Consider the following 14,697-nt stretch of genomic DNA (forward strand, 5'->3'; position numbering starts at 1 on the left):
GAGCCAAAAATCAAGGTCAAAAGATCAGGGTCAAAGGTCAGGATTTAAACACAAATTTGGTGTCAGTGTGTTTTAGGTAAAAGAAAGACAAAAACAAAATGCGCACTATTATTTCTGGGCTGTACTATGGGTACAAACAACAAATAACATACACATATATGGTATCGCTGCACTCATCAAGAGCTGGAGAATTTATTTTGGGTTGTTCTTTGGTGGTAGGTTATGGTAGCAACAAGAAACACAGCTAAATTAAAAAAAAAAAGTTTTCCTTTAATAAAAAAAAAAAAAAAAAGAAAAGAAAAAGAATCTGGAGATATCCATTACCATTTACCACCAAATGAAAGCCCAATTTGTCCTGAAAAAAAACAAGGTATAATTCACCTGGATGTACAAAGTAGTTGTGATGATATGTACGGTTTTATTAACACGTCAACGTTGCAAAATTGTGCTGAGGCATTTAGATTTGTTTTACCCTTAGGCATGAAGGGGTTAAACAATGCTTTCAATTGTATCCAATTAGGCAGGCCCTTGCAATACATAGTTGAAGGTAAATCTAAAGGAAATTGGGCAGAAAACAGTATAGCGTATGGCCAGCCTAAGATTATGGTAGACGTATATTAAAGCGAAACTAAATTCTCTCAATCAACATCAATCCCTCTGCTACGAACATTAGTAAATAAGCAGGAAGCTATATTACATGAACTTGTTTTAACTTTTTTTTAATTAAATATTTCTTCAGTTTTCTTGTTTATGGCCTAGGCCAAAATGATATACATCCCAGGAATCTTCAGGAGGAGTTTTCTCAGCTAAGCACATCCTCCTGCCAGCATGTCTGCTCTAAAGGCAGATGGATTCCAGGAAGTAAATGCTACACGAATCATCTGCCCTTGCTTAAGATGCCCACAGCTAGAAATGCTAGGGGGAGTTTTTCAATGTGAGCTTTCAAAAAATAAAGCATGTAGACATGGATGGGTAGGTGGGATTGCTTTGAATACTAAAAATGAATTAAATCGCCTTTTCAGTTTGTGTTGCTCAGATACAGTTTAGTTTCACTTTAAGATTGTTTTGTTTTAATCTAGCAATGCCTAAAACATTTATTGCACCATAAAAATGGGTTAATGTGCAGTGCACAAGTGTCCGAATCACTTGCTCTATTACACCTTTAGTTTCAAGAGAATCTTTGCTGTGAAAACTATAAAAGGGCAAACAGGATTTTTATTGCAGAAGAGAAATGCTTTAACTCTTCTGCATTAAAAAGGTCCCTACCTACCTGCAGGTCCGCAGCTGCACAGTGAGCTGCACAATCGAGAAGCTGATCGACCTCCCGCGCACGTGACGGAGGGATATCATAAGGGCCGGAAGCCCATACCTGGAAGCCGTCTTATCAAATGTGTCAGTGGACGGCGGGCAGCTCCAGGACGCCGCATCGCTGAAACCAAGGTTGAGTATAGTTTCTGTTTAATGGCCAACTCCATGCTTTAGTGAACTTTAACCATTTCCTGCTGCCTCTAAACATATATGCGGCTTCACTGAAGTGGGTCTTCTTTCATGAAGCTACATACATGGGTGTATTTGTTTGTGCTGTTAGTGCGCTGCACAGTGCACTCCCAGCACAGAGACCAGGGTCTCCAACTAACAATCTGGAACCAGGAGATGTGGTTCCTGAACGTCTGATCGTTGTGATCAGTCATTGTACAACCTGCACGTGTTTTCTTCCCCCCCCCCCCCTTCTCTGGAGAGAGATACATTGCATCTTTTTCTCCTTTCCAGAAAAGAAAAATGAAAACAAAAGACTACAAAAAAAAAAATTGAGATAAATAGCTAGATCAGGGTTACACCTAGATCAGAGTAAGGGTCACAGGCAAAGGTCAAGGTCAGAGGTTGGGGTCAAAGATCAGGGTCAGTTTATTTTAGGTAGGATTAAAAAAAAGTAAAACGTGCACTATTTTTTTCTGGGCCCTACTAGGAGTACAGATAACAAACAATATACACGTGTGGTATCGCTGCAATTGTCAGGAGCAAGAGAGTTTATTTTGGGTTGTTCTTTGGTGGTAGGTAATGGCAATAGACAAGAAATTTACAGTATATAGTTTAAAAAAATTTTTTTGTAGTTTTTATTTCCCAATTATTTTGGGCTAATTTACATTTGATATGCTAAAACAAAAACAAACACAAAAAAAAAATCAGGAGTTACCCATTACCATTTACTGCCAAATGAGAGCCTAATTTGTCCTGAAAAAAAAGAAAAGGTGCAATCCGCCTGGATACACGAAGGATTTGTTTTACTCTTGTCATGAAGGGACTAATAACTTGCTTGGACCTAGCTGGTCCAAACAAACCATTTCCTTCAGTAACACATGCAGCAGTTGTTAGCACTGCATGTAGCCTCAGTAGAGATAATCTCATCCACAGGCATATTTGGAAACTTGTATTTCTCTCACCAAAGTATGAAGAAAAGCTACTTTCTGTTATCCTTCGAATGCCAGCTCATATCTTAAGCTCTCACTAATTATGGTAACATGCCAATCAAATTAAAGAGACAAGCCTCAGTGGGGAAAACTAGGGATTCAGAGACCAGGTTCACCCAATCCTGGCAGCACTGCCTTTTCAGGACTGCAAGCGCGTGCTTACAAGATTGGTCACCCTTCTCACTGACTGGAGGCAAAGTAGACTGGTCTTCATAAATGGAAATCAATTTACAGAAGCAATGAATTGTTCAATTTTCCAACAGGACTGTTAGACACTGCTGCTATGAAGGAAGAAAGCAGATTTGAATCCCAGAAAGGAGATTTGAATTAATATTTAATATAAATACTAAATTGATTTGGCTGGTGTTTAGCTTTAAAGGTTCAGGATTTCCTGCTGGGATCCTAGACAGCTAGGAAGCAGAAAACACAACGGCCTTCATCAAATCTGCTCAATTGAATAAGCATTGAATAATAGAAAAAGCATGTTCAAAAAGGAACCCTAAATCACCATAATATTTAACCTTGAAAGAGCAAAACAGTCATCCTGGAAATGCCAGACATGTTAGAATATGCATTCTGTAATGCCTAATTACAAATATATTACATAATACATTAATAATTTAAAATTTGGGAAATTAATACTTGGACAAACTGATCCCATCAAATATATATGGTAATGCCAGGCTTTATTACTATTCAAATAAAGAATTTATGCATAAATTCCAAAATCAGAAAATTAAATTTTACAATCCATAATAACAAAACTTACCCTGTGTCCCAAAGGGAATAAAACCTTCCACTCCAAGGAGCAATGTACCCTGTAATGTAATAAAAAAAGAGTATTTGTTTTAGGAATAGTGTATACAAAGGCTAATTCTGAATGTTATCACTGCTGCTATAAATGTATGTTCATGACTGCTGTATGAATTGCCGTACATCGTAGTTTCAAGTCCTCATTTTGCAGAGCACCTGAGATAAAAAAAAAAAAACAAAAAAAAAAACTACCAAGAAAAAAAAAGCAAATCCAGTTTACATCTGGATTTTGCATCTGATTAAAAGATCTGCATTTCTTCTAGGTCTAGTGTTTCAGAGATGTGTACAACTGCACAACATTGTTGAGACTGCTAAGCTGCCCGACACTTGTTTTTTGCTCATTTCTGGGTAGCCCTGTTCCAAAAATGATTCATCTACCCATAGCAATGCCCAAATTTACCACTATGGGTGCCTAGCTTCCATAAAGAAGCTTTCAAATGGTAAGACAGACTGCAATCATACAATCTACAGCATCTTATCATGGCCTTTCTTTACCCAATCAAATATTAAAGCCAGGAGTAACCCTTGATACAGGATGTATGTATGTATGTATATATATATATATATATATATATAAAAAGCAAAATTAAACTGAAATATCGAAGGAGCTGGGTGGAAAACTGATGAACGCACACAGTGGGAGATTTACTAAAACTGGAGCACTCAGAATCTGGTGCAGCAGTGCATGGTAACCAATCAGCTTCTAACTTCAGTTTGTTCAATTAGGCTTTAACAATAAAACCTTGAAGCTGATTGGTTTTTTTATGCATAGCTGCACCAGATTTTGTACTCTCCAGTTTTATTAAATCCCCCACAGCGATAGTATCCAATCAGATGCAGTCACTGTTATGGCATTCAGACTCAAACAGCTGCCGCTGCCAGAAAACCGCAGCCTGAAGGGGAGATTTCTCCATCTATGCTGTTTAGCATAGATGCAGGGCTGACTGAGAAAAATCTAGCTGTGCATGTCTAGCCTTATTTACACAGCTGGCATAGAACTGGCATCTAATCCATTTGTTCAAGCCTATGCAGGTGCTTGCTGAATTAAATTAAAATATTTTATTACATTAGTGTATGAAACTGACTGTATTAATAGTTATGGTTAAAAGTCAAACTTTTCACATGGGAATAAAGCAATAAAAACACTTGAGATGTAAGTGCAAACAGTTACTGCATTTACCAACTGGGGGAAAAAAAAAAAAAAAAAAACAAAAGCCAGAAAAAACTGCCTTCACATGCACCCACAAAAAAGTGGAAGGGCCTCCAGCAGGACTCTAAAGGGATAGCATAGTGACCTGCCCCTATTAAGTAGAATTATTTTCTCATAGCCACCGAGTAAAACTTTCAGAGAAGATCCTAAGGCTGGCCATACATTATACAAATTTCTTGAAATTTTTGGTTTAGATTTACCAAAAACTATATAATATGAGGTCAAACCTAACAACATTTTCAATTGTATCCAATTAGGCATACCCTTGCACTACATAGTTGAAGGTAAATCTAAAGAAAATTGGGCAGAAAATTGTATAGTGTGTGGCCAGCCTTATTAGGTAGATAGGGGGAATCTCCACTTGCTAGAGCCCAACACAAAAACAAGCACGTTAGGATGAAACTGGAAAAAAACAAACAAAAAAAGCAAAACATAAAACTTACATGGATGAGAATGCGACAAATCAAACTTAAACAGGATCACCAACATTAACATGCAAGTCCAAAGACAAATCAAATATATGTACTTGCTCTGTTATACTGTATCCTATGAGTACTTTACTGGCAACATGTTGAATTGTAAATAAATGCTACACACAATATATCCAACTGGGCAATATAAGAGTAATCCCTCATGCACATGGCCAACCTAAATTGCAGGTGTATTTCTGCATTTGGAAAACAGACACCTACAGTAATGAATAACTGTAGGTAGGTATACACCATATTTGGATAAAGCTGAACACAGGGATAAACCTCTGAACGCTTGTTAGCCATGTTCAGGGGTGTATGCCAGTGTGTGAGGTTATACAAGTACTGCATTCACCCATGTACATCTACCATACAGCCATTCATTACTATGGGTGAAAAAACAAAATCAATACGTATCTAAGTGCGCCACCCACCTCCTACAAATATCATATAACCAAGAGTTGCTGCAACCACTGTAAGTGATCCCACACCCCCAAAAAAGAAAATTGAGTAATAAAGAGTGTTGCGCTACTCAATATTATAACCTTAATACATAAATATGTGAATAATAACACAATTCATATAATTCTCCGTGCATGTATAAATCATATAAATGAATACAGTCCCAATGATAAATCAAAGTCCATATCCACATATTGTGACCATGCTCCAATTATCTTCAACAATGGATGTAAAGTTCAGTGGTCATGAAATAACTGAACTCATCACCAACAGGTCCCACCACCATACGTAAGGATGGCTGCTCACCTGAGAACCAGGACCTATATACTGGAATAGTCAGTCAGGTCTCATGCGCTTGGTAAATTCCCTATTAGGAGTATTATATGAATTAAGTGTTGTTATTCACATATTTATGTATTAAGGTTATAATACTGAGTAGCGGAACACTCTCAATCATTACTATGGGTGGCTGTACTCAGCAGTGTCTCCTGGGTGTTGAAATATGCCCATAAATCACGTTGCATGGCCTCATCTGCCCCTGTGCATAATGCTCAAGTAAGGCTGCAATTCAGAAATACACATTCTAGCAAACCACTGTCAAAGATTTAAAAATAGTCCAACCAGTTACTATGTGGCCAGGCTATGATCTTTCAAATATTTACATTATCTTAACATGCAATAGCATGCTTTAAGATAAGCCCTCGACTACATATATAGATACAGGTACTGTGGAGAAATTCATCCTTGTTTTAAAGAAAGTATATTCACATTCAAGTGGTTCTCTCAAAAGCTCGGCTCACCCTGCTCATCAACTATTGGTAACAGTATGTCATAAACATAAAATGAGCAGGGGTTTGTAAACCGGATGCTGCCCTGCTACTTCAGAGATCTTCTCACTTGATCGGACCATCTCTTTGAACTTCATCACTATCTGTGCCCCAGTACAAGTGGGCTAAAACCATATAAATATGAAAGAGTAACTCAATTTCTTCTATATAAGACATATTATTAACTCTATAAGGATTGATTCACATCAGTGGGCATACATTATGCTCTGTAAAACACACCCACTGTTGTGCATTGAGTAGGGGCAGTGCAATGCGTTCTTACAACACTTCCCATGGGTCAGTTCTTTCTTTTAATTTACTGAAAGATCTCTTATGTGATATTTAAAAGGAAACAGTTTGTGCCATACTTAACAAAAAAAGGGGGACAGTACAGTTACAGTACAAGTGGGTGCTTAATGAAACTTCATTTACCTTTATACACTGCATTATATTGTGATGGGGGGTAGTGCATCACAACATGCTGCTCTGCATAAAAATGCACCCTGTCCTACTTTATTAGCGCAAAAAAACAAACTGCACTGCTGTGAACTGAAGCACTTGGAGATAAGGGAAATTGCCCAACACATGTGAATGGGCCTAAAGGATTTGCAAAAATTAATATCCTTTTAAGGTCTTTTGGAATACATAAACAGATACTGAGGCATCAGATGGGAAAGGTCTGACTTGGATTACACTAAGCTTACATGACCTTGCATTCTTTGTTAACAGCATGTTGGAATAATGTGTGTAGCAGGGTATATTTCAATTTACTGTTCTAGGTCCAGATTGGAAATGTGTGATTAGATGTTTGTAAGTACTGTAAAATCTTTTTCTTTGAGTGAATTAAGGGACATAACAAATCTAAAACAGCTGGGTTATATTGATGCCTCGAGGAGGTTGGTGATCCTAGGTGCTACTACTACTACAAACTTTTTACTAATGGAGAACAGAGAGGAAAGGACTGAAGAAGACTTCCTCAGAAAACTGAAGCTCAGCTGTTGGAGGACCTATCAACTGGCAAGCAGGCCCTGCAAAGGCCTTCAGACTTATGCTATACCTCTGGAAGAAATCTGAAGCACTATCCCATTAAGTCCTGTCCACTTAACATCTAGGTGAATACAAGACCTTCCAGCGAGATACTTACCTGCAAGCAGGAAAAGAGGGGCATTCAAGTGTTGAATTCTCATTCTTCTATATAAAGATCATCAGTTGGAGAGATCGTTAAGGCCATATTACCAATAAAAAGTGTATTACTGTCCAGCTTTACAGTGGTAAAGGTTCAGCAGAACCTTGGCTATGGTCCAGTGAAGGTCAGATAAACACCACTGACCCTCATCTGTCTGGATTCACCTCCCCAGGAAACTGTCCCTGACCTTTCCACAATGGGGATGCCAGGAAAAAAGGTACTAGAATAGCATAAGTACCAGCACTGTGAAGTGTCCAGAGCTGTTGAAAGACACTGAAGGGTCAGGTCCTTACCAAGAAAGGGAGCAGTGGGGTCTGATCCTTGTTGATAGGTCAAAAGTTCCCCCTCAAGAGATGCATAGGGCTGAGGAGTATCAAGTACTTCATAGTAGGTGAAACCATATTTTAAGAGAAAATTATCCTGGGTAGGGAGAATTCTGAGTAGTACAACATTCCCAAGGATAGGTTCCTTAACTTTAGGAATCAGAGCTTCCAGGGTACAGTGAGGTCAGACCAAACTCTGAAGATGCATAATAAGGTGCAGTAAAACCAGAAGGGTGAAGAAAACCTGCAGCCGAAGAAGACGCCCAATTAAAGCGTATAGGCTACAAGGAGTGTCCAAGGTACCTAAATGCTGTTTTTGCATCAGGAAAAGCATTTGGGATGGTGCGTCCTCCAGGTACTGTAAATGGCAGAAAAAACACTAAAAAGGTGACATTAACGTTCGGTTTACTCTTAACGCCTTGACTCTTATAGCGTTGAAATAGAAAGGGTGCTCAGCAGTACCACCTGTTAGCGCATGGAGCTTAAGCGCAACTAGTCTTACTAAGTAAGCCTACAGAGATAGGGTTACTCTGGAGGCTGTATCATGGTTCCTGACCTGGAAAGCACTCTATAAGCTGATGAAGTACACAGAGGTCTGGAAAGCCATATAATGCAGAGCCCTGTGCCGGAAAGCCACATCCAGGATACCGGACAATCTTCCAGCCCAGTGGGGTTCAGGTACCACTTCCGAAGCTGTTGCAGAGCATACATTAATCCTGATAGCTGCTATATAGAGACTAGCTAAAACAGTGAAGTTGAAATCTTGAATGAGGTCACTGAAGGAAAAAAAATATTAAAAGATGTATCAAGCATCTTAACCTAGGTTGAATAAAAACAATTACAACTCAAAAAAGCTAGCAAAATATAGCTAGACTTTTTCAGAAGAGCCAAGAAAAAAAAGATGTCAAATCATCTAGGACCCCAGCAACAAAATGAGCATGGGTAGGGCTGGCTTAACATTTTGCCAGTGTCTGCAACTTCTATAGGCAGCAATATAAACCGACTCTTCAGAATTCCTGAATTTCAGTGTTCTTCAATAGACAATCAAGAAAATCGGTTTATTTAACCTTATTAAAGTGTTGCTCAATTGTAGTCATAGTTACCGTATATACTTGAGTATAAGCCGACCCAAATATAAGCCGAGGTACCTAATTTTACCACAAAAAACTGGGAAAAACTATTGACTCAAGTATAAGCCGAGGGGGGAGGAATAGTGCCCCATCGTTGGTGTCAGTGGGGGGAGGAATAGTGCCCCATCGTTGGTGTCAGTGGGGGGAGGAATAGTGCCCCATCGTTGGTGTCAGTGGGGGGAGGAATAGTGCCCCATCGTTGGTGTCAGTGGGGGGAGGAATAGTGCCCCATCGTTGGTGTCAGTGGGGGGAGGAATAGTGCCCCATCGTTGGTGTCAGTGGGGGGAGGAATAGTGCCCCATCGTTGGTGTCAGTGGGGGGAGGAATAGTGCCCCATCGTTGGTATTAGTGACACCAATTGGGCACTATTCCTCCCACTGACACCAATGATACTTACCTTGCTGACCCCTGCTCCAGCCTGGGCTCGCTCGCTCCCTCCCTCTCCCATGGTACACACTTACCGGTCAGATGTCTTCCTTCTCCGGCCGCTCTCCTCCTCTTCACTCGCTCGATCTTCGCGGTGCCGCTCAGCTCCTCCTCTCCAAGCTCCACCTCCTCGCCGGTGATTGGGCGCCTGTGTGCCTCTCCTGAGCTACAGTTCTGGCGGCCAATCACCGGCGAGGATTAATCCCGGGGGTGTGTCCAGATGACAGGGACGGCATGTCATCTGCAGACGTTGACTCGAGTATAACCCGAGGGGGCCGTTTTTCAGCACAAAAATGTGCTGAAAAACTCGGCTTATACTCGAGTATATACGGTAAGTAATTTTATTGAAACGTGGCTTCTTATTAAAAATATCATGCTGGATATCTATGCCGATATGGACTGGGTAATGTGTTAGGAATGTAAGGATGCCCCATTGTTTGATGGAAATGAAAAATTATCAACCTGCATACTCTCGCCACATGAGACCGGGCATTGTCGTGCAACCAGGAGGAATCTAGAACCCACTGCACCAGTGTAGGGTCTGACAATGGGTACAAGGATTTCATCCCGATACCTACTGGCAGTAAGGGTGCCATTGTCTAACCTGTAGAGGTCTGTCCATCCCTCCATAAATATGTCTCCCCAGACCATCACTGACCCACCACCAAAATGGTCATGCTGAATGATGTTACAGGCAGCATAACGTTCTCCACAGCTTCTCCAGACCCTTTCATCTGTAAAAAACAAAAGAGCGCCAGTGCCAGACCTGCCAATTCTGGTGTTCAATGGCAAATGCCAATCGAGCTGTATGGTGCCGGGCAGTGAGCACAGGGCCCACTTGAGGATGTTGGGCCCTCAGGCCACCCTCATGAAATCGGTTTCTGATTGTTTGGTCATTCACACCAGTGGCCTGTTGAAGGTCATTTTGTACGGCTCTGGCAGTGCTCATCCTATTCCTCCTTGCATAAAGGAGCAGATACCAGTCCTGCTGACAGGACCTTCTAAGGCCTGTCCAGCTCTCCTAGAGTAACTGCCTGCCTCCTGGAATCTCCTCCATGCTCTTGAGACTGTGCTGGGAGACACAGCAAACCTTCTGGCAATGGCATGTATTGATGTGCTATCCTGGAGGAGTTGGACTGCCTGTGCAACCTCTGTAGGGTCCAGGTATCGCCTCATGCTACCAGTAGTGACACTGACCCTAGCCAAATGCAAAACTAGTGAAAAACAGGCAGAAAAAGTAGGGAAAAAAAGGTCAGTGGCTCCACCTGTAAAACCATTCCTGTTTTGGGGGTCGTCTCATTGTTGCCCATCTAGCGCACCTGTTAATTTCATTAACACATAAGCAGCTGAAACTGAATAAAAACCCCCTCTACTACTTAACTGACCAGATCAATATTCCAGGAGTTTGACTTGATGCTATACTCTGAATAAAAAGTGATCCTTTAATTTTTTTTAGATATATACATACACACATTGAACAGCCCTAACATTATGACCACCCGCCAAATATTGAGTAGCCCCCCCTTTTGCCACCAAAACAGCCCTGATCTGTCAAGGCATGGACTCAACTAGACCTTTGAAAATATGTTGTATCTGGCACCAAGCCATTGGTAGCAGATCCCTTATGCCTCCTTCGGCTTGCTCTCTTTCCATAGTGCATTCTGGTGCCCTCTCTTGCTCAGGTAAGCCATGCACATGTTCCTGGCAACCCCCATGATGTATGGTCCACTTCTGATGCTCACGTGTCCATTGTTGGCTTTTGACTGTAGGCAAGGGTCAGCATGCTCACCCTGACCAGTCTGCAGTTACGCACCACCATACACAACAAACTGCAATGCACTGTGTGTTCTGACACCTATCGGAACCAGCATGAACTTTTTCAGTAATTTGAGCTACAGTAGCTCTTCAGGTGGATTGCACTACATAGGCCAGCCTTTACCCCCCAAGTACATCAATGAGCCTTGGTCACCCATTACCCTGTTGCCGAATCTCTGCTTTTCCTTCCTTTGGCCACTTTTAATAGGTCCTGACAACAGCACACTGGGAACATCCTACAAAAGCTGCAGTTTTGAAGATGCTCTGACCTAGTCGTCTATCCATTAAGATTCAGTCCTTGTCAAAGTTGTTCAAATCCTTATGCTTGCCTATTTTTTCTGCTTTCAGCACATTAACTTCAGGGGCAACATGTTCACTTGCTGTGTAATATATCCCACCCACTTTCAAATGCCATTGTAATAAGATAAGATGCACACACATATACATACATTAAATACATTCACATAAACGTAAAAAAGCAAGTTTCAAGTGCACTCTAATGATTAAAATAAGTCCAGAAATACTTTGTGCATTACCTGTGTAGGTCAAGTAGATCACAGTTAAGAACACAATTCCAGCAGCTAGAGACACTCCCAGGAAGAAGAGTGTCTGGAACTCTTGCTTTGTCAGCTTGTCTCTTAGGTACTGGAGGAAAGCATATGCCTGCAGCAGAGCAAATACTCCTGTAATGAGGGCAGGAAAAGAAAAAAAGTTATTGACCAGCAGAGCATTTCCAAATTCAAAAGTGTGGCAACCCTTAGCATTTGGTACTGCTTTACAATAAGGCTCCATGCACACTGGGCATTTTAATAACGCTGGTAGTGTTAGCTGTGTACAGTCGCGTTAAAAAATGTGAGGCTTTCCAGCCTTTGTTTATTAACGTTTGTACACGTTTAGCTGCTTTTTTAAAAAAAAAATTTAAACACAAAAAAAAAAAATATAATTCTTGCTAAAAAACAAAAAAAAAACCCAAATCAAAACAAAAACAAAAAAACACACCCAAAAATGCCATCCACTAGTCCTGGGTTTTTCTTTCCAGCCAAAAAAACCTGAATAAAGCCTGTGTGCGCAGGGACACAAAGGATAACACGCTAGAAAAACAACCCCGCCAAAAACAGCAGCTGTAAAACCATCCAGTGTGCATGAGGACTAAGGCAGTATAAATAATAATTACAGTAAGACTTTGTAAACACATGGAGCTGCACCAGAATTACACAGCTATATATTTGATGAGCCATGTGCTATGGCACTGAATGGGCAGAGTAAGCATCCTCCCAAACAATCAACACAGCCACTGAGACAACATACAGGTTCCAGTTACATGTAGGCATTAGCATATAGCTCTTCAAAAAATGGTAGAGTGTGAGTAAAGTAGTAAGTGTTACATTGTGACGCTGCATGTTCTCAAGGTTGCCCCACAGGCACAATACTTGCCTGAGACATACCACCATTTTTGTGTGGCGCTGGACATTTTAATGAAAAGGTTAGTGTTAGGAGGAAGGGGGAGGCAGCTTTATTAAGAATAATTTAACCTTTACTATCTATCCTGCGTAGCCTGTATTGAATAAAAAAACAAAATAAACAAAGTGTAGATACATTTTTCAAAGCCTGTCCAGTCACGTGATCCACCTGCCTTGCATAGGGGAGCTCTAACTAACGGATGTGAATTCCAGGAGATGTGACAAAGCCCACTGACTCCCACTGTCGGTGCACCCTCCTCCCCTGCAGCAGCCGCGCTGACACAGGGGAGCCAGAGCTGATGGATCACATGACTGGAATGGACAGGATTGAAAAAAAAACAACAACAAAAGTATTTACACTGCAGGGAAGAAGGGTAAAAAATAAAAAGGGGCTAACCTTTATTATACAATAGTGGAAAATATGCTAATCTGTGGATCTTGCCATTAGAATTTCACTTCCTCTTACTAACAGTTTTGGGACTTTTCTCCATGGCCATGGATGCAAGCTAATTATTTTGCTCCTAATGACCAGCAATGTACAGGGCACTGTTACATACCCCAACCACTGCACACTGGGCTGTATCTTACATACTCTTGATCTATATACACAGGTTTATGCTGTATATTGTGAACCAAACAATAAGTGTGTGTGTCGCTCAGGCTTGGAGTACTGGTCCTATGTCCACCGCTATGAATACCGGCTGGGGAAGGAGCTCATCTCAGCTCCAAATATCAGTCTAAAATGAAATGTGTATTTTGAGCCGCACCTCAAAACAAACCCATTGTGATGTAGTATGTGGTAACCTCAGCCCCAACATAGTTCGCTCCACCCCTCGGAGATGAATCATAGGCATGCCCATCCCCATTAAGCACCTAGAAGTGGAGCGAAACATGTTGGGGGTATGGCCTGGCTGGAGCCCATGCTAAGGTTGCCACATACTACATTACAGCGGGTTTGTTCTGAGGTGCGGCTTAAGAGACACTCATTTCATGTTACGCTTCACGTTACATATGCCATACCCAGGCTGTATAGGTCATTAGATACAGTTCAGTGTGCCTCTTTCGGGGGGGGGGGGGGGGGGGGGTAAAATGTATGGAAATGGGTTGCCAATAGTCATGCAAGGGAAAAAAGGTTGCGCACCACCGCCGTAAGGCAATTATATATTTCCTGAATCAACAATATCTAGGGTGATTACTTATAGTTCCCTGAGGGAATATTTTCTACTTTTTCACAGCTCTTATTGTGAAGGAGCCAATAAGTATGCAGAGGTTACACAATTTTTTTCCTCCAATAGCAACAAGTGCCCCACCACCCCATTCCTCTGTTACAAAATTATTGTCATTAATTATTAGGCTGTTTCAAATTCACTATATAGACCATTTACATGTATTTATACATTGTGATCATATCCCCCTTAATGTCTCTACTGAGAATAAATTAATTTTTAGTATTTATTCAAAGCCAAGGACCTCCACAACTATCATATCTTTTTTGTGAACAGAACTTAACTGCATATTCCAGATGAGGTATTACTAATGATTTGCACAGGGGTAAAATGATGTGTCCCTCTATGGAATCTATGCCTCTTAATACAAGAAAGTGTTTTGTGTACAATAGAACCTGCAGCTTGACATTGCATGGTATTAAATTTATGATTTACCAGAACACCCAGATCCTTCTTCACTATTGACTTCCTCAGTCGTACACCTCATAGAATGTATAGTGCATGTATGTTTTAACTCCCAGAGTGGATAAACCTTGCTTGCTATATAGCTCCCCAAACAGTGCATTGAGGTCGTCTTGCAACTTCGAGACATGCTGTGAGGACATTACTTCATTGCACAGCTTGGTGTTAATCGGCAAATGCTGAAATGGTACTTTTAATCCCAGACCCTATATCATTTATAAAGGTTAAAAAGTAAGAGTCCAACCAGACCTTAGGTACACCACTAACATCCTTAGGCTATTCAGAGTATGAATCATCACTACAGTTTAATTTTGCATCTTTACTGCGTTGTTGAAACATTCAGGAGTTCTTTATACTAAAATGAATGATCATAGGTTTCCTTGACATCTACTGAAGTTATGAAGGTCCAGCAGCTAAAG

The 14,697-nt window shown here is 40.8% G+C and overlaps 1 protein-coding gene across 1 annotated transcript in view; it reads right to left on the bottom strand.

The window, feature by feature from the left end:
• Positions 1-14,697, bottom strand: part of STT3B (STT3 oligosaccharyltransferase complex catalytic subunit B) — a 240,927-nt gene that overhangs the window by 60,375 nt on the left and 165,855 nt on the right. Inside the window, exons 7-8 of the mRNA XM_089690796.1 lie at positions 11,667-11,813; positions 3,238-3,286 (exon numbers count right to left, since the gene is read on the bottom strand). Of these exons, the coding sequence (XP_089546922.1) occupies positions 3,238-3,286; positions 11,667-11,813 (196 nt within the window). The remainder of the gene's footprint in view (positions 1-3,237; positions 3,287-11,666; positions 11,814-14,697) is intronic.

Source organism: Staurois parvus, unplaced genomic scaffold, assembly GCF_062004578.1.
Source record: "Staurois parvus isolate SC_StPar_1 unplaced genomic scaffold, SC_StPar_1.0 ptg000021l, whole genome shotgun sequence".
NCBI classification, from domain to species: Eukaryota; Metazoa; Chordata; class Amphibia; order Anura; family Ranidae; genus Staurois; species Staurois parvus.